The sequence below is a fragment of the Anas acuta genome, chromosome 1 (genome assembly GCF_963932015.1).
Source record: "Anas acuta chromosome 1, bAnaAcu1.1, whole genome shotgun sequence".
Lineage (NCBI taxonomy): Eukaryota > Metazoa > Chordata > Aves > Anseriformes > Anatidae > Anas > Anas acuta.
In genome coordinates, this window is record NC_088979.1 from 24,974,363 (window position 1) to 24,997,482 (window position 23,120).

Below are 23,120 nucleotides of genomic sequence, written 5' to 3' on the forward strand. Positions count from 1 at the left end.
TGAGGGAGACACTCTGCCCACTTTAGAACTGGAAGTTGTGATGCTTTTCACATTTTTCCCTATGAAGAGAAAAGGCCATTTTGTGCTTCAGTAAGAGCGTGGCATATATTTCCAACACTGGGAACAGTTTCTAATTCTAAATTCAGGAAAATGGTTCAACATGCTTCTGGTTATGAACTACTTAAAGGGTAGCTACGAGCTAACTGCACATTTAAATTTTTCTTGATGACTATATTGCAAGTGTGGAATTTGCTAATTTATTCCTTTTTTGTTAAAACAATGCCTGTTTCATCTTATTTAGAATTATATGCAGGACGTTTCCTGTTTAAAACATGAGAACCTTGTACCTATAGTTCATTTTCTGTTGCCTTAACTACACTGGTCTGCTATTGCCATCTACTGGCTACATACTATACTGCATATAAACATATAAAAGGGATGCTTTCTTAAAAAGCAGATCAAAAAGATCGCTCTAAAATCGGATAGCAAAAAGGTAAGATAGCTAAAATCAGGGGACTTAGCTTTCTAATAAGAGTTCAAACAATTTAGCCAGTGTGGAAATAATTCCACTAAAAAAACAGATGGTACACACTGAGCCCAGAACAACACAAACAACGGATAGGAAGTGACATCTGAGTCACGGGTTCATCTTTAAGCCAAGCAAAACTAACAGACTGAACTTGGCTTCTCTTCCACGCCACCCAAGAAATCCCCCTTTTAAAAATGCCACTTGCAAGCCGTCATTTGGTTTTATACTCGGCGGAAGGCATGGCAATGACCCATCCACTGCCCTCCCCTTGCCTGGCTGCAGGCAGCAGCCCCAGTTTGGCATCCCCAGCTGACATTGGCCCCCTGCAAGAGGCAGAAAGCTGCATCAACTTCCAGCACAGCTTTTTTCCTTTTCTGTCCTACTCCATTCCTGCGAGTCTCCAGCTGGAATTTACTCTCATTGCCAAGACAGAGACCTCAAACAACCTTAGCATTACATTATCGTTAGTCTTCTCCTCTGTCTTAACAATGGCAAAAATACAAGCACATAAGTGACAACATACAGGCAAAGCTTTAACATTTTAGACAAGAACACAAACTGAATGATGCTCAGTTAATATACAGAATTATGGTACACCTCTGGATTGTGAAAGCATTCTTTTTTTTAAAAAAAAAAAAAAAAAGAAAAAGGAAAAAAAAAGATTTTGGCTCTTGGCATTAAGACACTGCCACTAAAACCTACAGTGTACAGCCACAGATTATTGTTTAGTGGCCAAATAAAACATGGGATGACATCCTTGAAGAACTGAATGAAAAATTCCAGTCCCAAATTTTGAAAAAGACTACTTAGTGAAGGCCTGTTTTTGTGATTTTACTGCAGTGTCTTTATAAACACCATCACAGATGTACAAAATAAGCTGTATGAGAAACCTGACCCTGCAAATCTTTTGGCACGTACTTAGCAGTAACACGGCCATTCTGACACAGACCAACGGGGACCTAGCCTGGCAGCCTGTCTTCTGCAGTGACCAGTAGTTAATGCTTATGACAAGAGTTTAAGAATAGGGCAAGTATAGAGATCTTTCTCCTACATACTCTCCCATCAGCAAGCAGTGTTTTTTAGGCACTTGTTAATTCTATTGCTGTTTTAGAAGCTGGCTCTCCAATTAAAATTTTGCTGGCAAAGCTATGTTGGTTTAAGGGAATTTTTTCCCAACTGACATAGTTATGCTGGCAGAACTTTTAATGAAGTATTAATGTACGAACAGAAAAGTCTCTTTGCTGGTGCAGTTAATTTTGTTTGAGCAATCATCTCCTGCTACATCAGCAAAGGAGCTACTTTCCTAGGCATGCACAACACGTTCATTCTGGTAGTTTGTCCAAATGGCCAAATCCTTCCAAATGTGGACAAACTTAAAGTCTGGACACATGCGTGAGAACTTGTAGGATGTCTCCATCCTGAATGGTCAGAGGTAACTTTTACAAAGGATTACTACATCAACAAAGCAAGTGTACACCTGAGCAAAAGGAGTCCATACAATGTACTTGGACATTGCTGAAGGAAGCAGTAGCCACAGTACACATACGTAAAAAACAGATGGCTTCAAACTTCCTCCCAGTCAAGCTGACCACAAAAACATCCTTATGAATGTAGTTTTCATATTAGAGTCTTATAAGCTTAGTTTTCGTATTAGAGTTTTAATTGGTGCATATGATAAATACTGCTTGAGATCTTTGAGGTGTGTTACTTCTTATCACAAAAGAAAACAGGCATATAGTATCATACCAGTGTGAGGACAAATTAAGAACTAAATACCACAGATTAGCTCTCTCTGTACATAAATAGAGTTAGAGAACTCAAAATAATTCTAATACTTATAACTATTAATTAATCTCTATAAATATATGCACATATTAACACATTTTCACAGACAGACACAGATGTGTTACATAATATATAGAATACATCTCTATATATTATATACACAAGCACTCACTCAAAAAGTTACAGTAAACATATAGGCAGGAACAATAAAACAATATTTTTGTAGAAAATATACTTAGTGCACGTCTTCATTGCTGAACATTTTTTTCAGCATCTGTATGTACTTTGAAAATTCTAAACGCAGAGCAGGCTTAGTTAATGAGATTTACTTCTATGATATTTGATATTGCACAGTTAAAAGGAAGATTCCCAAATGTAAAACCCTAATGACATGCATGCCAAATGTATATTACATACACTTTCAAATGCAGAAACAACAATTAAAGGTTTTGTTGTCTTGCTTTTGGCTTTATTTTACTTATTAAAGGTAATTTATTTTTAAAATCAATATTACCTAGCTTTTTGGATCATTATGAAAAGATGAAGAGGTCTGTAATTTCCCCTATCTTGCAGAATTTTAGAAATTAGTTCACACAAGCTAATCAAACCACTTTTTGAATTTTGTAAAAATATTCTTAATATTTCTACTTTATAGGCCAACCTGCAGGGTTAATCATGCCAGAGTATGATGCTCACTCATAGAGATGATCACTAAAAATAATTAGTTAAATTTCCAAACTCTACAAAATAAATAAAAGCCATTAAAAGATAAACAAACTTTCTTTTTTTCCTGATTTGTAATGTTCTGCAGTGGAAAGATTCACTACAGTGCCTTTTTCATTACTCAAGTGTCAAACTGCTGTAAACAATTCCTTGGCAGAGCAACTAGGGCAAAGAAAAAAATAAAAGAGGAGGGTGGGGAAACTAAAAAATAACAGAGGCGACGGATGGATGAGGACAGAGGCATCATTTCTTGCTTCTAAGCTTTGAAGTCATTAGCATGGAGGATCTGAGCAGTAGTTCTCATGGACAAGCGTGCTGGCAGTCCATTCGAAAGGAACACAGTTTCAGCTAGTCTATACAGAACATACCTGCAGTTCAGATGAGCAATGGGTATGTGATGTTTTAGTTGTGGGAGAGTTGTTGCAGTATTATTGCTTAAAAATGAAAATAAAAAAATAATAAAAAAATAATAAAAAAGCTGACTATGTTAGCCGATGACTGAGAAAATCTAAGAAAAGCATGAGGAACAACTTGCTTCCATGTTGAGGAACTTTAGGGTTGGGAAGAGTAAAGAAAAATATGACATAGGCACAGCTTGAAATTTTAAGTACTTATACCAAGTAACTTTGAGAGAGTATCCATTCTGCTGTACAAACAGTTCACACCTGTGAGCCAGATTGCATGTGCTGAGCTGAGTTTACTTCATGCTGATTTAACTCACCACTGGAGGGGCTGAGCTGAGAAACATGAAAGTGGAAACAGTACAAGAAAGTGTACATGTGCAGTCACACCACCTGCAATTTATGGAAGCTGGGAACGAACACTGAGTAATCTGATATGGGAATGGTTATGTGTCACTTATTTTTAGTGACTATTTGGAGCATTAACATTACCATGAATAATAAAGAAAAGCTTACAAACACAGGCAGATGTATCAAAAATGTAAAGGATATGCATGTTACTATTTAATGGCATTAGTATGAATAAGCTCATAAAACACTGAATATATTCTGTGTGTATGTATATCTAATACACATGTTCATCTTTAGGCAAAAAATACAAATGCATATGATGTATACTATGTAGAGGATGCCATTGAAACTTCAGTAAAGCTTGACCAAAATTTTGGTCAAGCTTGGTTTCAGAAGCTCCCACACATTATGACCTGGAATGTCGAGACTGCAGTTGCAGTGTGACAGAAGGCAGCAAGAAACTCTATTGAGTCTCTACCCAATTAAGTCATTCTGCCCAAAGGGGAAGCAGGCTGCAAGCTGCATGTGGCTTTGGCATGTAATAGCAAAATGTTAATGCTCAGCTAAACCTGAAGTGGCTAGACTAACATCAACCACGAAGGTGGCACTTCTCAGCAAGCTGTGTGTCATCATAGCTCTCTTTGGTGTCTTCAAAGAAGAGAAGCTCAGGTTGCCATACGGGTTTTCTGTTACAGTTCTGAAATTTTCACTCATTGTAAAGTGCTGCTGTCTTTCTGCTACAACCTCTGTATTGCCCCAGTCCATGTGAAGATTCTGCTGCCAAGTAAAATGTCATGATACCATAATTCAAAGTGTAGAATCTATATTGGAGTTAGGTCCAACAGTCTTCTGGCGGAATGTGGAAGTGTGCATACAGTTAGATCTCCTAGGGATGTTAAATAACAATGTGACTCACAAGGAGAATCAATGGAGAAATTGTACAGAGTTATCAGTCTATGTTTATATTAATTGTTTGAACTATCTAAAGATTGACTCTCTCTTTTGGTGGCATGTCCTAAACACACACAGTCTTGTGGGCACATATTTAAGTGTTTCAGCTGTGTATTTCAGATGCTTACTGCTATGACAGAAACTCCAGCTGCTGTGCTGTTCGGTTTAGGGCCTGTGTTGAAATGCTTCTTTATCTTCCCAGCTACTGATAGCTGATGTTCATTCTCTGGAAGACCATCATCCTGCAGAGAAACAAAACAAAACAAAACTTTAGAGAGAAAAGGCAAAAAAAAGGCTTTGTCAAGTGATTCTGATAGCACCTGTCAATACAGAGAAGTTTAAAAAAAAAGTTTGTAATGAAATATGGGTCAGTCATTGTCTTGGTATTTATAGGATGAACACTGAATTACATAATGAATGAGCCTCTCTCTTCTTCTTTACGCAACATTTTTCTCTCAAACTTTAGGTTATGATAATTAAATAATTTTTATATATTTTATTATTATTTCTACCAGGTCTTAACAACCAGTGCCTGGTTATTTTTAGGTGCACTAATTGGTCCAAAGCATAAGCTTGGACCAATTTATTCTTCTTTTTACTCATCAAATACATTTGAAGATAATGAGTTTAAACATAGAAAGAAGCCAAGAGATTACAAAAACCCAAAGCTTCTGGTGTGGTAGGGCGCAGAAAAGATTTCCAAATGCTGTGTGAAAACCAAGTTCAGAATTGCTGTATTTTGACTAAATTATATATTTTGATACAAGAAGAAAGGAAGATTTTATGTATCAATGTAAGTAGAAGGCTTTCAGTTTTGAGGGAGCTTGATACAAGCATGCACTGGCTATTTGTCAAAATCTAACCTGAGGCAAGGCACTTTATACCTTGTGCCCATGGCCTTCCCAAGCCAGTCACACCATAGGTATTTATGGGAATTACTCTACATTATTAAATTTTTGAACTCCTTCTGGTGCTACCTTATGTCTACCAGTCATAAAGGTGACAAGCCCTGGGATTGTGGGGTTGGGCCAGTGCTCCAGCTCCGGCTTAGTGAGCCCCAGGGAGAGGAAATCCAGGCAAGATGGGAGCTGAGACATGCCCTGGCCCAGCCCTGCTATGTGGGTGAACACAGGCCCTCATGAACATCACAATACATCACAAATAAAAAAACATTTGCAGGTCAGTTTGGGGCATCTGGTACGCAGAGGTACACGCTGCCTGGGCAGGACAGCAGAGGCGGCCTGGAGTCAGCTGTGGGTGGCCTTTTCTTCCTTGCCAAAAACCACGTGTTCTCAGCTTGAGCAAACCTGAGGTAGAAGTTACACACGGCTACACAGCCAAGTACAGGCAGACACATGTTCTCCTGTTGTGTGCACCCAGCCAGCCAGCTGTGCCAGGGCTCTGGCCCAGAAGCTGTGCAGCTTCTGGAGGTGCCCCATCCTGGCTGACACCCCCTGCTCCTGGCAGCAGGAGTGTCTATCTGCACCAAAGCATGCAGCCAGCCTCCATGCAGAAGCTGAACCCCATCAAAAAGAATGGAGTTTGCAGTTTTGCACAAGTCAACAGGTTGAATTCAAGACCAAAACAAGACAGGAGCTTCTAAGAAACTGCAAAAAATGTCTTTGTACCTGATTCAGTGGGCAAGAGGGAACCAGCAGGAATGTCCGTGCAAAAAGCACCACTTCCCTGCTAGCAGAATAAGCAGGATTTCAGACAACGACATGCAGAATATACAGAATATGTAAGATATCACGTGCCTGGTCATCCAGGGGCCTGATATGCATCCATCTATTACTGCTTTGTATGTGTAGCTATCAACAATTGAAAAAGATCCTGAAAGTCCACTTAAGCAAAATTCTAGCAGAAAACATGGAAACGAGATAAGAGCAGAATATAGAGAGATTTCAGACTAAGATCAGAATAGAGAGAGATTTCAGACATTTTTTCTTCTGGCTTTGCAGTGACTCTGAGTGCACACAAAGAGTTACACAGTTGTTGCAGTAAATCATGATCCCTGTGAGCATATGGGAACTTTAGGGAGGTTGGTTTGGGTTTGTTATTTATTTAGTTTGGGGAGTTTGTGTTTAGAGATCCCTCACTCACCCCTTAACAAAACGTCTCAGCTGGCAAAATATGGTCAAGTGCACACAGCTGCAGAACACAAAACAAAACAATGCGACCCAGTAGCTGATTATTGTCTAGCACTGGGGAGTCTTGGCTCGGTGGTATATGACCCCTAAAAATAAGCTGCTTTCCGCTGACCTTGCCTTTCCCAGAAGAAAGTCTATAAAGTGAGCTCTTCTTCACTGAAGGAAAAAAGAAATCATTCTCTTGGCTTTCTTGACAATGAAAGCCTGCCAAAGTTTCATGTTGTCTTGTCAAAAGGCTAAGTTACAGAGAGGACAATAGTTACCAAGACTGTGGTAATATTTTACTGGTGAAGCACCACGCCCTCTGTTCCAGTGGCAATCTGCCAGAGATGTGTACTTGGGGCTCCAGCATTCAGATGAAACATTTTTCAGCTCAGTTTAGGATGTAGCATAGCTATGTATGGGCATCACTCTTTCATTATGACATTTTCAAACTACTGTCAGTGCTACCTGATGTTTACTTTTTTAAAATGTATTTTTTTTTTTCAATTCCAAAGTGCTTTGTGAACAAGCTAATATATGTTTTTGCTGGCTCCTGGAATCACTTCAACCAACAATAAAATAGATAGATATTAAGGGCGAGAGATGACAGCTACACACAAGGCAGGAAGTTAAAAATAAAAAAAAAAAAAAAAAAAAAATCACCGCACCAGATTCAGCAGAATCAGCAGGGTTAAGTTGTAGAACTGGAGAAGAGGCTAAATATTCCTGACAAGAATTTCATCGGGTTACTGTGATGGGAAGGATGCAAGCCCTCAAAGAGGTTAAAATTGTCTTCCCCCTATGTTACCCTCTAGGAATATGAACTACTTCTTGCAGTGGGTTACATCCACAGAATTTCATTTTAGCAGTAGCGGTCTGGACAAGATCTTTTAAAGATGACTTGTGATTTTTGGTGCTCAATTCTGGGAACTTCAAAGGGTTATGATTTTCTGAGAATGCTGACTGCTGATGCTCTGAAAGAAGTGCTCTCCTGAGCATGTTTCAGAAGCTGTGAAGAAAAAATTCTTTGACGATTTCAAAAGTCTGGTCCAGAATTTAAGTTTTCATGTGGCCACTGTTAAGTGCCTGGGATCTTCCAATTATTATTATTTTTTCATCAGGCTCCACGAAATCCCTTTCATGTTCTATTTGCAAGAATTCATGTAAATAAATAAATAAATGCGGCAGAGGATCTTGGCATCATTTGAGTAATTAAAAAATACTGTTTTCATATCTGCCGTGTTCTATATGGCAGAAGACATAAAAAAGGGGTGTTAAAAAGAATGAACAAAGTTCAGGATTCCCAGACTCCTGCTGCCCTGAAGCACTCAGATTCACTTCACAAGCCAGTCACAAGAGTTTTACTTCCCAGGTCTGAATGCATCAAATGAAGAGGTTATTATATAAATACCAGCAGAAAATGAGAGCAAATAAAAGTGCCGGAAAAGCTTTTTGGCTGTTTCCTTTAGGGATTACAAGATTTTTCTCTGGGCAGTGTCCTAGGGTGTGACCAAAAGTACAGCAGCTGCTGAATAAGAAATGTCATTTTAAATTAAGTTTCTTACAAATGTTAAGTTTATTACTATTTACTTCTTGGTTATTCATTTCTTTTACACACAGCTCTCTAAGGCAGACAAGGTTAAGGATATACATAAAGGCTACAGTTTCCCTAATTCTTTTGAAGCTAGCATGCCATCTTCTTCCTCCAGCAACAGCACACCACATTTTATATTGATTATTTTAACAGAGAAGGATTTACAGAATGCAATCAGTCCCTTTCAGCATTCACTGCTCAATGATGTACAAAAAAAAAAAAAAAAAAAAGAAAATACTTAGTACTCAGACAATTGAGTAGATTTGTCCCGTAACTTGCCACTAGTATACTGCAGGTTATATAAAGTTCCCAACCTTTAAAATGCCCGACCTCAAGCTTCCAGCCCTTCTTAAAATTCTTTGGGTTTGCACAGAATTTGAGCAGGTAAAAGAAGGAACTGGGGTCCCAATAGGGGAAGTATAAACTGATGGATTTGTTTCCAGGTCTAAGTGTACTGCATGTGAGAGACAAATCCAAATAAACTAAACGGAGGGGGCAAAGGACTGCTGCTGAATTGCATTTAGAATTCAAGATCTCCATCTGTGGCAGTGGCAAGTAGCCAACATCTTTTCAGGTTTTGTTTTTTGAATTGAAAACAGCTGGGATATTATTGACATAGGAACTGCTTTACTGGTCTGACTCTGACCATAACAAGTTTTGCAGTTTCCAAGAGGATTCCAGCTATTTTTATAGCAAAAACTGAAACTGAAATGAGGGTTGGCTCCTATTGAAACTGTCAAAGTACATTCCAGGAATCTCAGCAATTTACCAAGTAATCACATAGTAAGCAGCTATAAAGTGGAATGGTTATTTACAATCTACAAAATGGTTTTATACAGTGTAAGCAGTTAGAATACTTCTATCAAAGGTTTGATCAAAGAGAGAAAATGTTTCTTAAAATTGTCAAAGAAAACACATGCCTGCTTTTCAATCCAGCTGCCCTATCCAATGTTTTACCTTCAAGTTTACCATTATATGAATAGTTCCAAAACTGAAATACAGAAAGGAAAAATAAAGCCCGGAATTTGATGCCATGGAGAGCAATTTAAGCAGGTTAGCTGGGGAAGTGGAGAGTTAGGTGAAAACTCCAGGTGCCATTTGTCTTCTGCAAAGGAGAATATTTTACGAAAGTTGCAGAAAATTGCCCAGGACACACGTATCTCAGAACATTTTGTAAACAGGGACAAGCATATTAATTCTTTGGTCTGAAACTGGGAATGAGGTACAGGAAGGCTGTATTCACAACTGGTCAAGCTGGGGATAAAAGTACTGGAATGAGAGGTTGGATGTGACACCAGTCTGTCATTCTGCCTCTGCACACAAGGAGCCTTTCATTGCTAGGTTATCTGTCATGTGTGCCTCAGACCCACTCAAGGGAAGTATCCTTTTTCATACTTAGGCACCTGTTTCATCTCAGCCATGTTCTTATTTCTCCTGAAGTGAACTAGGAATTTAGTGCAATCTAGTTAATTTTGTGGCTAACAGTAAGCATTTCCATGTGTGAATCCCTGAAATAGGAGAGACCTTTGGAATGCGCTCAAGCGCTTTCCTGAACTGGTCCCAGCACTAGCCCTTCTTCTTCCAGAAAAAATATCTGCAGGATACGTATGAGAATTCAAAAGGGGTTTTGATCTGTGTTACAAACTATCGGTAGCATATTGCTGAAGACAAAACACTGACTCGTCTCAGTTCCTAAGAGCAGCAATTGGACGGAAAAGAAGAAATTACAGAACTCTCATGGAGTATTTGCTTCAGTTATTGGTGGACAGAGCTGCTACAGGTTGTGATTGCAAAAAGTTATAATCAGCATAAAACTACAAGAAGTGCAGCAGAGCTGGACCAAAGCTGAATTAAACTCAGTACCCAGTTTCCAACAGTGCATCAGTCACAGTTCATGAGACAGTATGTTTAAGGAACGAAGGCAAGAAGAAATTGAACTTTCCTTGGTACATCGTCCAATTTCTGCCAATCAAGTATTTAAGAACCTTGTGATCCAAAAGTTTTATCCAGACCACAGTATTTAACAGGCGCCAATGGGATCACCCTCCAAAAATGTATCAAGCTCCCTTTTGAATCTACTCATACTTGGCCTCCACAGCACCTGCTGGCAAAGGGATCCATATCGTAATTCACTGCACAGAAACCTAGGAATTTGCAAGGGTGCTTCAGTAACCAAAGAATTGGCTACTGGAGCTCAGCAATGCTGGAAGACTTCAGACATCTACTCCTTTCCCTGTTCCCCTTTGCAGGAAGTATTAGCAAGAGCAGGGAGCACGCTGTCACCTTGCCTGCATACCACAGCCTCAAATTGCTGCACCTCTTCTTAATGCGTCTTGCTAAAAGACCTTCCTAAGACACTGTGGAGTAATTGAAGCACAATTAAATAAATAAATAAAAAGTGTCTGGGGGAAGCAGACAGCTCCAATGTATTTTTCACAAAGGAGAAGATTAGCAGCCACATGCTTATGTTGCATAAACAAGTGGTGTTTCAATAGCCTCAGCAGAAGTATGCAGACCGACACAGTGGGTGACCTGGCCTCTCCACTTCTTCTTAGCAGTCTCCTCCATCTCCTTCTCACCAACATGCCAGAAATCCCCACCCTCCCTTTTCCCATGGAGATAAAGAGACACTTCAGTTACCAGAAGTCATTATAAATTGTGACAGAACACTTTGTCCAAGGACAGTACCTGGCATCAAGGAAAATTATTATTTCAGCTGCTTGAATGTCATCTTAAAAATGAAAAGGTTTTCATCACGCACTGTCCTGGATCCTTGTACTCTCTGTACACAGCAAAAGCACTCCACATAATACCATTTACAGTAAAAATAATTTAAAAATAAGGTTTAGGCAGTAAGGTAGCCTCCAGGACTAACGCATATACTTTGTAAACACTTCAGTGATCATCACTATTCCAGGTAGTATCAAAGTCACTTCCAAAGAAAAAAATACTAGCTTTTGAGGTTATTGTATCTTTGAATTTTTCGAGCAGCGTTCCAGTGAGAAAAATTGTTTGGATACAGCAGCTCAGGGAATCTGTTAACCGAGGGACAAAATAGCATTCTAGTGAGAATTGCACATTCCAACTTGTAACAAGGAAAATGAAATACTGTTTCTTCCTCCTTTGATTTTATTTTTCTCTGCTGATTGTAGTTGTATTTTTTTCTCCGTCTTCCTTTCTGAATTTGAATCTAGAATTTCTCCAGTTTTTCTTTTTGTCATTCAAATATTTTAAGAAATACTAAATATGAAATAATTGACAAATACTAAGTAGTGTCCTTGTCTCAACATTAATCAGAGACAAATCTCTTTATTCTCTGACAGATGTATCCATATGCTATCTCACTGATTACCACTTCTATGGCAAATGTCCAGTCGCTTAGAGATAAGCCAAGATGCATAAATAGCTATTTCATGGTAACTCAGATTAAATGGATATGGCTGCACATAAATATATGTATATTTCAATGTCAGCAGTTAAGTATGATGCTAAAGGTTTCCCCATTTCATGCTGGATCAAGTAGGCTTAACACCACGGACTGTATTTCAATAGTTTTTAATCATGACTGTCAGATTTTTGAATCCATCTGATTTTAGGAGAGCAAAATGTGCCACTGAACTCAGAAGCTGATTGTTAGAGGTATAAATTTGTCAACTGTGGTTGAGATATGTTGAAAACTTGGCACAAATTATTTCAGAGAAAATGAAACTGAGCATGCATAAAATAGTAAATACTCCAATGTATGCACAATATGCTAAAACAGCATGTAACCCAGTTTATTTCCAGTTAAATCTGTGGCATTTTTTAGAACATGATGGCTCCAAAAGGGCATAGAAAGGATGTGACAGAGAAGAGCTCAAAGATGCCAAATTAGAAGCAGCATCTACAAGCCTGAGAATACTTACGTTAACCCATGGATGTTCAAGAACTTGCAAGGCTGAGAACCGCAGATCTACATCTACTTGAAGCATCATTGTGATAAGTTCCTGAGAAATGGAACACTGGGTCAAATGTTTTGAAGAACAAATCAACAGATTTAATTTACTAAAGTGCTTTTTAGCTGATTACAGAAGAGTGCTCAAAGACAGAATGAACTACCAGCTGCAGCAATATATTAAGATTATTAAAAAAAAAAAAAGAGAACTATGAACTGATCTTCAAGTTGAACTTTTATATCATTATCTAACAGTACCTTGAAAAGCTAGAGGACAGTTCTGAGTTACAGTTCTGTTGCCACTGTTTAAGAGAAAAGCACTTAAGACATAATGTACGAAACAGATGATCACATAAAATTAGGTTAGCTTCTCATTAAGAAAAAGCCAGTTTCTCTGTAAGGAAAAAGTCAGTGAATCTAGAATTTTACTTTAAGCTCTTGTTTAAATGACATAGAAGATATTTGATAAACCACTTTTAAACATTCTTTTTCATGCTTCAATTTCCTGTGCAATTACCTTATTTTCAACTATCATGTAAATAAATACATAGCTAATTCCATCAGTGAGTAGAATGCACAGAAAATAGAACTGCAGTATGTTGGCAAATAAAGGGATATCACCAAAGACCAAAGTTAATAATTATTACTGACAAGGAGAAGAAGCTAAATGAGCAGTCTAATGCTTCAAAACAAAATTTGGAAGAAGAGGTTTTACAGGAAAGGACCTGCAGAGTTCTCATTACTGATGGTTCTGGAAAGGGTCCTGAACAACCTGCTCTAGGTGGCTCTGCTTGAGCAGAGGGGTTGGACCAGATGACCTCAAACAGTCCCATCCAACCTAAACCATTCAGTCATTCTGTGATCATATATGCAATAAAGCTTGCTACAAAATAATGATGTAGATTAGAAGACTCCCAACTGTAAGACCGTATCTTATTTGTTAACCTCATTAGTTAACAAACTAAAACACCAGTCCTAATCATCATCCACACATCTGCAAAAGCAGGATGTTATCAACACCAAAGAATGGAGATTCAGAACTTAGAACAGTACTCTCATCACTCACATCCACTTCCAAACTTGTCTCCAGCCACCCATATGAGAAAGATGACAGGGAATCAGAGGGAGCCCAGCAGATACCTGCCAGGATGTTAAGAGAGCTGGGCTTTTTTAACCTGGGGAAGAAGAAACTGAAGGGCCCCTACCAGCAGCTTTCCACTATTTAAAGTGGAATGGCCTGAAGCTGCAACAATGGTCAGTTCAGGATGGATATCAGGAAAAAGTTCTTCACCAAGAGGTGAAGAACTGGGAAGAGGTGAAGGGGCACTGGGACAGGCTCCCCAGGGAAGTGGTCCCAGCACTGAGCCTGCTGCAGTTCATGAAGCATTTGGACAATGCTCTCAGACACAGGGTCTCTTTCAACTCCGATAATCTGTGATTCTGTGATTCTATAAATCTTTTGTGATTAAACACACACTGAAAGAAATAGGAAGACAGTTTTGTCTGGGTTTGCCTTGCAGACTGTGGAAGTAAATTGGCAGAACTCTTATATATCAGGGAAATTAAACACTTAACTACATGTTAACCATATAGTCTATGTGTTTTTTTTTTTGACATAAACATACATACTATCTGTCTCTCTATATGTGTGTATATGACTATAGTAAATGTCAGATTCCTAGAAAGTCTGTGAGGGAAGCTGTTGTTTCAGCACAGTAATAAGAGTTAAAAAACATCGGGATCTGTATCTGAAAAGTGCTGTATCTGCTTTAGCACGTCCCAACCTTCAACTCCTCCCTGTCATGTGCCAAGAGGCTACAACCCATGAACTGGTGGACAAAAGAGGTCCGTATTTCATACCACACTGACACCAATGAGGAATTACAGGCAATGACAGGCCTAGTTCTTTGACAGAAAGAAACAACAGATGTATCATCTAATTAGATTAATAAAGGAAAACAGCTTCCCTATAACATTATTATATTATATTCAAAGGCTCCAGGTTGGAACCTGGTCCCCGTTGTGAACACATAAAAAGCATGGTCCCAGGGAGTTTTCAAGATAAGAAGGATAGATCAAGCAGAGATACACAACATTTTTCTTGGTCAGTAAAGGCTGCTGGGTGTCTCTGTTGTATGAGACATCACATAGAGGTGGGGTCCATTTCAGAACTGCTTGGAATCTAACAGACAGTGATCAAAAAACAGTTTACTTGATAACCCATGGGAATTTACAGGTGCAGCAGGGATGTATGGGACATGTCAAATACAGCTCTGTGAAAGGGTAACAGCCATTATCTCAGGCACTGAGAATATTATTGGAGAAGTGTCATCACCTATATAAACTCACCTTTGCAGAGTCAGAAACGTTGTCCCAGTACGGAGATGGAAAATCCACCTGTCCCATCAAAATCTGATCAAAAAGCACTTCCTGGTCATCTCCACTTCTGTAAAGTAAAAACCAACCAAAAAAAAAAAAGACAACAAAACCCACAGAGACATTATTTCCTGAGCTGGTTTTAAAAAGCTTCTTGAAATTGCTTTTAATTGGAGTATGCATTTGGAAACTGTTTATTCTCCTCAAGCATGCAACCACAGGTGTGAATGCTGAGATCATAACACAAAGTGCATTTCATATCTTCTTTCTGAGGTAACCTGCTTGTCTTTAGGACTGTCAAACACTTTTCAATTGCTCTGAGGGGGAGAAAAGATCTGACATACCCTTATTAAGTGGCTTAAACTTTATTTACTTTTTACCAACCACAAAATATGTTGCATTTGGTCCATGAAAGAATATGTTTATTTTACTGTGTATTTTAAACATCAGGCAAAGGCACCCAGAACCCATAATGGAGGATCTTGTTTTGTAATGCAATGAAGTTTAAACTAAAATAAACACACATGAGACAGAGACTTTACAGTAAAATCACAGACATTTACGGGATTTGTGTAAATTACTAAACAAATCATGGGAAAAAAACAAACCCTACAAGCAGAGAACCTTTTCCAGTTGTGCTTAATGCAAAAGCAGTACAAGAACCAATTAACAAAGCAAGGATGGTTGAATAGACCAGTCCATACCCACGGAATGGAGGAAAACCACAGAGCAGGATGTAAGTAATCACGCCCGCTGCCCAGATGTCCACCTTCAAGCCATATCTAGAAGTGAGAGAGATATGATTAGAGAAATCTGATTTCTAGGAACTACAGTACGGGAACAGGGGAAACATCTTCAGAATTATTAAAAACTTACGTTTTCTAATTTAAACTTTCTCTATGTCCTATCTACCTACCTATTCTAATTCTGCTTTCATATCTTTTTTTTAGATTTACATCTTAAAACTATATCAGATCAGAATGTATGAATGTCCAAAGACATTGCACTGTATTGCTGAGCTAGACAGTGACCTTCACCAACAGAAAGCCTGCAAAACTGACCACAGTTTGCTCAAACTGGCAGATATTTATTTCATGGAACAAATCAGAAGAAAAGGATGGTGTTTGATAATGAAATAAAACTAAGTAAATGGTACACAGCAGTCTCTGGTGTCAGTGTAAGAATTACGTTTATTGTATATGCAAATGGATAGTTAGTAACTTAGTGAAAAAGTGAGAATTTTGAGGCTAACTGACAGAGCAACCTGCTTTAACTCCAAATTCAGCATTGCTTTGAGCTGGTCTGGGTATGATAGCCTCCAGAGGTGCCTTCCAACTAAAGTTTTCTGTACCATGATTCTATGTCATACCCAAGCAAAAGCAGCATAAAAATCCTGACTACAAGAACTTGTATCTGGCACAACAGCAAGAACATATTCCACTGTGAATCTATCAATGAATCATCACTAGAAGTGATTTACCCAGTTTCAGCAATGATTTCTGGAGCTACGTATGTTGGGGTCCCACAAACAGTGTAGAGAGGTCCATCCACAATGGTTGCTAGGCCAAAGTCTCCTAACTTCAGAGACTTGCTTCCATCTTGGTGTTCATAAACCTAAATCAAGAATAAAATTCAAAGGCTTAGAACAGTTCTACCAAGGGAACTACTGTATCATTTACTAACTGCCTGAAATGTTCCTTCTAATTTACAGTCTTCTTTCTCTTTGCATACAACTTACTTCCCTGCATGCTTTGAAATTTTAGACAAATAGGACAACTTCCCTTGAAGACACTTGGAGTATTTGGGAAGACTTGCTTTGCTACCTGGCCAACAAGGGACGCATTTCTTCTTGCTAGAAGCTAAAGCCCAAAAGCAAAGGTCTGACCTTCCAGCAGTGATGTTCCTAGGTTACCTCCCCAATGACAGCCAGTTCACAGTGCAAGGTTTTTGAGTTTTTAAGTTTTACTTCTGCAGAACTTAGTTCCAGAGAACTTCCACAGCTTGCACAGGGATTTCACATTCTTGGAAAACACAGCGGTGACTGCACTGATAGCAACAATAGATGCTTCTCTGTGTACTGAAGCTGCAAGATACAAATGTAGTTGGACTACTTCACCTAGAAACAGTCCTCTCCTTGGATGATTGTTATACACCAGTCTCTCAGTGGAAAGTTCCCATCACCCTCAATGTACATAGTCTAGGCTGTTAATGAGTACACTTGAAATTCCTCTCTTAAAAGATGGTCTTTACAGCAGTGTGATTTTTATTATTTTTATTTTATTTTATTATTATTTTTTTTAATGTGTGAAGGGAGATTAAGATATAGTCACAATCCCAGTAAGAAATACACAATTTTAAAAGCTGGCTCACTGCAAAAGAAGAATCCCAATCTAAATTAAAATTACACTATGTATCTTTCTTTAATCCAGGTACTAGTTTGGGTTCTTGCTTCCCATTTTGAATGTTTATGAAATTTAATGCTGTTTACCATAACAACACTTTGAAAATGGAAACAGTCAACAGAAGGGCTTCTTAAAGTATATATGTATCACATTATTGTTTTGCAACCCAAATCAAAGCTCCATGCAGTCTGGCTCACCAATAGTGATATCATGTAAACAATTAGCAGCAATGCCTTACAAAAATCACCCCTAATACCCATAACAGCTATTACAACACCAGAAATCAGACTTATCTACAACTTCTTGCAGAGCAAAATCCTGGATTTTTTTTTTTTTTTTTAAATGTCATGCTTTCTACAGTGGACCCTTGAACAGTTCACTTGGTTCAGAAATGAAACCCTGAAGTCTTCTTGCTATAGATCTGCTCATAATAGTTATGTTATACCAAAACCAAACCAAAACAAAAACCCGACAAACTCAAATGCCAGCACCCAAGCTTGTCCTTTTTTAACACTATTCACATCTAGAGAGGAACCCCCTCTCTATCCTGAATTCCCACTACCAGGTGATACACTCACAAGCAGACATTCAGATTACACAAAATTCTTCTCCCTTCCTTATGTTATTTCTAATAATACAACTGGATTTTAAGAGGACCAACAATTTGATATGGATTCACATATCTCTTCTGCTAAGCCACAAGAAAGATAGGCTTATAGAATACCACTGGAAAAAAAGCAATTATGGTTTTATTAAAAACACAGATTGTTAAATACATCTGGTTCCTGAAACTGAAGAAAGTGCTCTCTGAAATGGCAGTAATAAATCTAATTTCAACAACAGTTTTAATTAAAGGCTAGAGACTACAACTTTAAATATTCACTTGCTGAAAAATGTAAAGTGTTCATTTAGACATCAAGAGCTGAATCCAGTCTAATTAGCATTTTATTCTATTTCATGCAGTTATCTTTTATAAAGTCTTTTCTGAGTTGTGTTGACCTATTGATTATTTATTTATTGATTAAATTGATTATTTATAAATTTCCTCCATTAACAGACCACACCTTTTATGACTGATATATGCTAAAAAATTTTTACTGAAAAGGCTTGTTTGGCAATATTTACTGATGCAAAAGGTTTGGTAGTTGTGCATTTTCTTGATTTTTGTCCCATCTGTTTCCAGGGATTACTTTCCTTGGAAAACTACTTTAGTTAACTTGTAAAATTGAACAAAGTAACTTTTCCTCACCCTGTTATAACTCCATATAAAAAGGAGCCCAATGTGAAGCTGTGGTATATTACTTGCCAGTCAAGGAATGTGAAAGATAATTTAATGCTCGTGTTATTCAGAACAAATGCTATGTATGTTCTACTGCATTTAAATACGGAAGGGCAATTAAAGAAATGGGGATTAGTGCAAATTACCCACTATGTAGTGCTTTCACTGTTTTAACTAAGCAGTAAAACTGTGTAATTGTACAACACTAATTGAATGCAGCCACACATAATTGTGTGCCACCATATGTATCCTATTACTATAAAGACTGTCAGTATTTTCTAAGCTGCTCTTGTGATCACTGCAGATGGCAACAGTCAGAGAAGTTGTTCTCTAGGGTTTATTATATGGCTATAAAGACATCCCATGACTTGACAAAATAAACGTGCTAAATAGCAGCAATTATGAAAAACGTTCCAATTAAAACATGGAATACCCTCTCTAGAGAACAAAAAATGTGCACGTTGATAACAAAAACACAGAGATTCAGCATACCCTAAAGTCTAAGACATTTGACTGTTAGGTAGGCTTATAAGTGCTTTATAAAAGCCAAGAAAATAACCTTAATTGCAATCTGATGATATAAGGAACTATCAAAGTAGAAGGTACCTAGGAGGTACCTAAGGCCATGAATAGGGTCAGAACCCATATAAGATTGGTTCAAAAGCTCTCTTCTAAGACAGTGTTCACTTATTTCAAAGATCTGATAAATCTTAGAGAATTAATATAATTTGTTAGTCAAACGCTGGCTTTTGAGGATTACGTTGCTGCATACTCACAGCTCAGTATCAATAGCAATGTATGACCTCTATATACATATGACACTGGAAAAATCACTCAGAAACAATTTGTCTGCAATGCAAAAGGAAATCTGGTAGCGGGTATTACCGGAGATGGCTGGGCAGGCAGATTGAATCCTCTTCCAGTTGCCCCCACCTCCTGACAACTTTCCTCTCTTCCCCCAAAAGCTTCATCCTACTGATGCCAGGCATTCAGATACATCTCAAGTCAAAAGCTGGCCAAGTCTTTGCCCAGACCAAGACACTACTGTACATCCCAAATCAAAGTGAATCTTGACATGTGATTGCTGTTACTTCTGCATGCTGCTACTTTCGAACAGCAAGGGCTGCTAAAGAAATATCAATCATTGGTTTCTAATTAAACTTCTGCCCAACATGTTTTAAGCAGTTTCTGGAAGATTGGTCCAGGCTACTTCATCACCCAGAATTATTAAGGCATCTACCACTAGACAAAACTCAATGGTAAAACTACTGTTCCCTGGAAGTTTGGCAATATCAACTGGAGTCAACTTTCCCATAAAACCTCTTCAGTGTCAAGCAGTACTAAATACATGAGAGACTGATATTCTACATATCTTGAACACTGCTTTATGGTTGCAGAATGTACGGAAGATTGGGACATCTTCATACTGGAACATGTCAGCAAACTGGGAAAACTCAGAGAACAGTGAAATAACAATCAGAATAAATCAATTTATCAGAAGAAATGAAATCGAGTCAGTTGGGGGAACACAACTGCTGCATTTAAGAGCACAAAATCCCCAGAAGGACGAATTGTCAGGGTGTTTTTTTTTCACTGTCTTCAGTGGATAGTGTTCATATACATTCAATCATGAAAAGGAAAATTTAGGATGTTTGTTTAGGAAAGTGTCTTAATAAAAAGTTCTGTAGGACTATCTGTGAGGCCCAGCAGAGAGAGAAGGACTCAGAAGTCTCTTGCTGGTTCTGCTCTGACATGCTACATGATTTGGATGCAACATTTATACAATTTTTGTAAAACTAAACTGCTGCTAATTGCATAAGCAGCTGCAATATGGAGTCGCCTATTGAGGACACAATACCTTTGTATTTATGAGAAATTTGAAATTACACTGTAGCTCACTAAAAGGTTACTTCTAGCGATCACTGGAACAATTCTGTCACTGCATCCTGGTGAGTAGTCTGGACATACCAGCTGATGTTACTGCCGTCTTCGTAATAGCTATTAATCCTAGGAGAGCCTCACAATGCTAAGATTAAAACTAAATGACTTAAAAGACTGAAAAAACTTGGGGTGTGTCTGTAAGGAGGGAGAAGCAAAGACCTTCTCTCACACACTCCCAAGTTATCAACACTGGAAGCTAAATTTTCACTTACCAGGAGATTCTCCGGCTTGATATCTCTGTGGACGATGTTCAGGCTGTGAAGATATTTGATAGCACTGGCCAGATTGTAAAGCATCCCACTGGCATCCCGCTCTGTGTATTTGTTGGTGGAAGTAATAGCATCAAACAGATCTCCTCCCTGGAGCAAAATGACCACGGCATGTAAGCAACATTACTTGTGAAATGACTGAAATAATTTAGGTAACATCAAGGAGCATGATTTACAGAGAAGAACGAGGCAGGAGGACCAGTAGTTTCCGTGCAGAAAACTACTATAATGTTTGGGCAATGTGCTTACATCCCCCATGATGGCAGCTGAACATATCACTAACTCAGTACCATTTGTCTTGGCTTAGTTGGTCAGCCAGGAGGCTGGAGTCTCCTCTGCAAACCATTCCCACCTGCTGCTGCTTTTGTAATATGTCCAGCACTTGCCAACCTGCGTGTTCAGAGCCCCTGTTGCAAATTTCTGGCATGCTTACATACTTGCCTGTCATGGTTCTGCGTACCAACCCTTGCTGCTCTATTATAATTACAAACAGGCTGACATCAAATATTTGTCTAAGTCTGACCGAATACCAGAAAGATGAAGAAATTCTGAATAAAACTCAAAACAGCTACCTGTCATCACTGCTAGCCTATTTTAAAAGACTGTTTCCATATCATAAAACTTTGAATATTTAGATTTTAGAAAGCATTTTCTCTACACAACATGTGACATTTTTGGTAGTAAGATGCTCTTCTTGCACCTAATATGGGTAGGTGAATGTAGCTAATGAAGCACATATGGGTAATACTGAAGCTAATGCTCTCTCATACATATATTTCAAAATCCTTCTGGAAGACACTTTAGAATTAACATTATTATTTCACCTTAGCTACAAAAACATCTGGCACTGTGCCATTTCCAAGACATCACGCTGTCTAATTCAGTTTATAGCTACTGTCAGTGAAATTAAAGAGAGAGAAAAAAAAAGAAGAAATGAAGGAATATTAAGTGGAAATCCTTAAAGTTGAAATGATCTTCAACAGGACCAGGGGCAGCCAGCACATTTGGATTGTATTGCCAGAGCTGAGCTGGCAAGTGGGAAGAAGAACATGTAAGTGTTTGGAGAAAGACTTAAAAAAAAAAAAGTTTAAAAGTAGAGATTAAGAAGGAAGCTATACAGAACAGAGGAAGAAACAAACACTTATTAAGGAACACTACTTCTGGCCTTTCCTCAAAACCCAAACAGTACCACAGAGGACCACCACCACCACCACCAAAAAGAATAAGGAAAGGATAATTTTGCAAAAGCAACACAAAAAAATATACTGCAGTCACATTGGGATAAAAAATACATCACAGAAAACTGCTGTTTTCTTTAACTGTTGGTTAAAGAAAAAGTAGGTATTTTTCTGAAGGCAACAGAGGAGTCCCAGCTTTGTAAACTCTCATGATTTTATCAACAGCCTTAAGTTATTTAGTGTTTTGTTTTTTTGTTTGTTTTTTTGTTTGTTTTTAAGGCTCTACTGCAAGGTAATAAACACTGTTTTCACTCAGAGAAAGAAGGAGAGGGGAGAGACAATTTTTTCCAGAAATCAATCATGTATATTTAGAAAATAGTAGGAAATGGCAACCACCAAAGGCTTGAACCTGAGAAAACAGCCACTACTTAAAAATAAAACAAGACAGACTCAAAAGTATTTAAAAAACGGCATTGTTGAGATGCAGCTGAAGTCTGCCTGTGCAGGTTTATTCCCACTGTAGATGCAGAACTCCAGCTTTGGAAACTGCTTGCAGCCAATCGATGTCAAATCTGGACCACATCAGAACCTCTTGCTCTGGCTGGTGACTGATCAAGATACGTCAAGGAACACAGTGTCAAGGAAAAGGAGGAAGAAAAGGCCAAGCTAAACCAGATAGAGGATTACAGAGAAAAGCCAAATATTTGGCAAAAGTACAATATCATGTACTTCATGGCATTACCTGATCCCTAAGTATTAGATATCAGCATGTGGCAAAATATGTGGGATAAATAATCTGTCTTCCCTAAGCTCCTTCCTGTGAAGCCCCTATACCAGCTGCTTTTTAACATGAGGTAGTGGATTAGACAGATCTTTGGTCTTATCTAATATACTCCAGATGCTCCAGAGAAGTGTCCATAACATCAGCAAAGGATCTGCCTCCAAACAAAGAAAACAATCTGAGCTGAGATGTGAGGGATGAGAAGGAAAGAAACTGAACTTTAAATAAAAAGAGAAGGGGAAACTTCAGCATGAAGTCAGAAGAAAAAGAACAAATGTTTATGTGCAAGGGGAACCTAAACTCCAGAGAAGACAGAGGATGTAGAATATATTAACAGACCACCGAGCCAATTTCAAGTACAATTATTTTCTCCAGGTAAATTGTCTACTTGGTAAAGTTTCTCATCGGGTAGTCTGGTAAGAAAAGAGAGCATATATTCCATCTGTGAGACTCTGCAGGCAAAAGAGAGGTGGTATCCTGGAAAGAGTTAATGC

At 38.3% G+C, this 23,120-nt stretch overlaps 1 protein-coding gene across 3 annotated transcripts in view; it reads right to left on the minus strand.

The window, feature by feature from the left end:
• Window positions 1-23,120, minus strand: part of DCLK1 (doublecortin like kinase 1) — a 235,601-nt gene that overhangs the window by 11,770 nt on the left and 200,711 nt on the right. For all 3 annotated transcript variants that reach the window (XM_068673052.1, XM_068673061.1, XM_068673070.1), the window contains 6 exons: window positions 20,611-20,757; window positions 16,257-16,390; window positions 15,481-15,558; window positions 14,750-14,846; window positions 12,372-12,452; window positions 4,869-4,982 (listed from right to left, as the gene is read on the minus strand). In XM_068673052.1, the coding sequence (XP_068529153.1) occupies window positions 4,869-4,982; window positions 12,372-12,452; window positions 14,750-14,846; window positions 15,481-15,558; window positions 16,257-16,390; window positions 20,611-20,757 (651 nt within the window). The remainder of the gene's footprint in view (window positions 1-4,868; window positions 4,983-12,371; window positions 12,453-14,749; window positions 14,847-15,480; window positions 15,559-16,256; window positions 16,391-20,610; window positions 20,758-23,120) is intronic.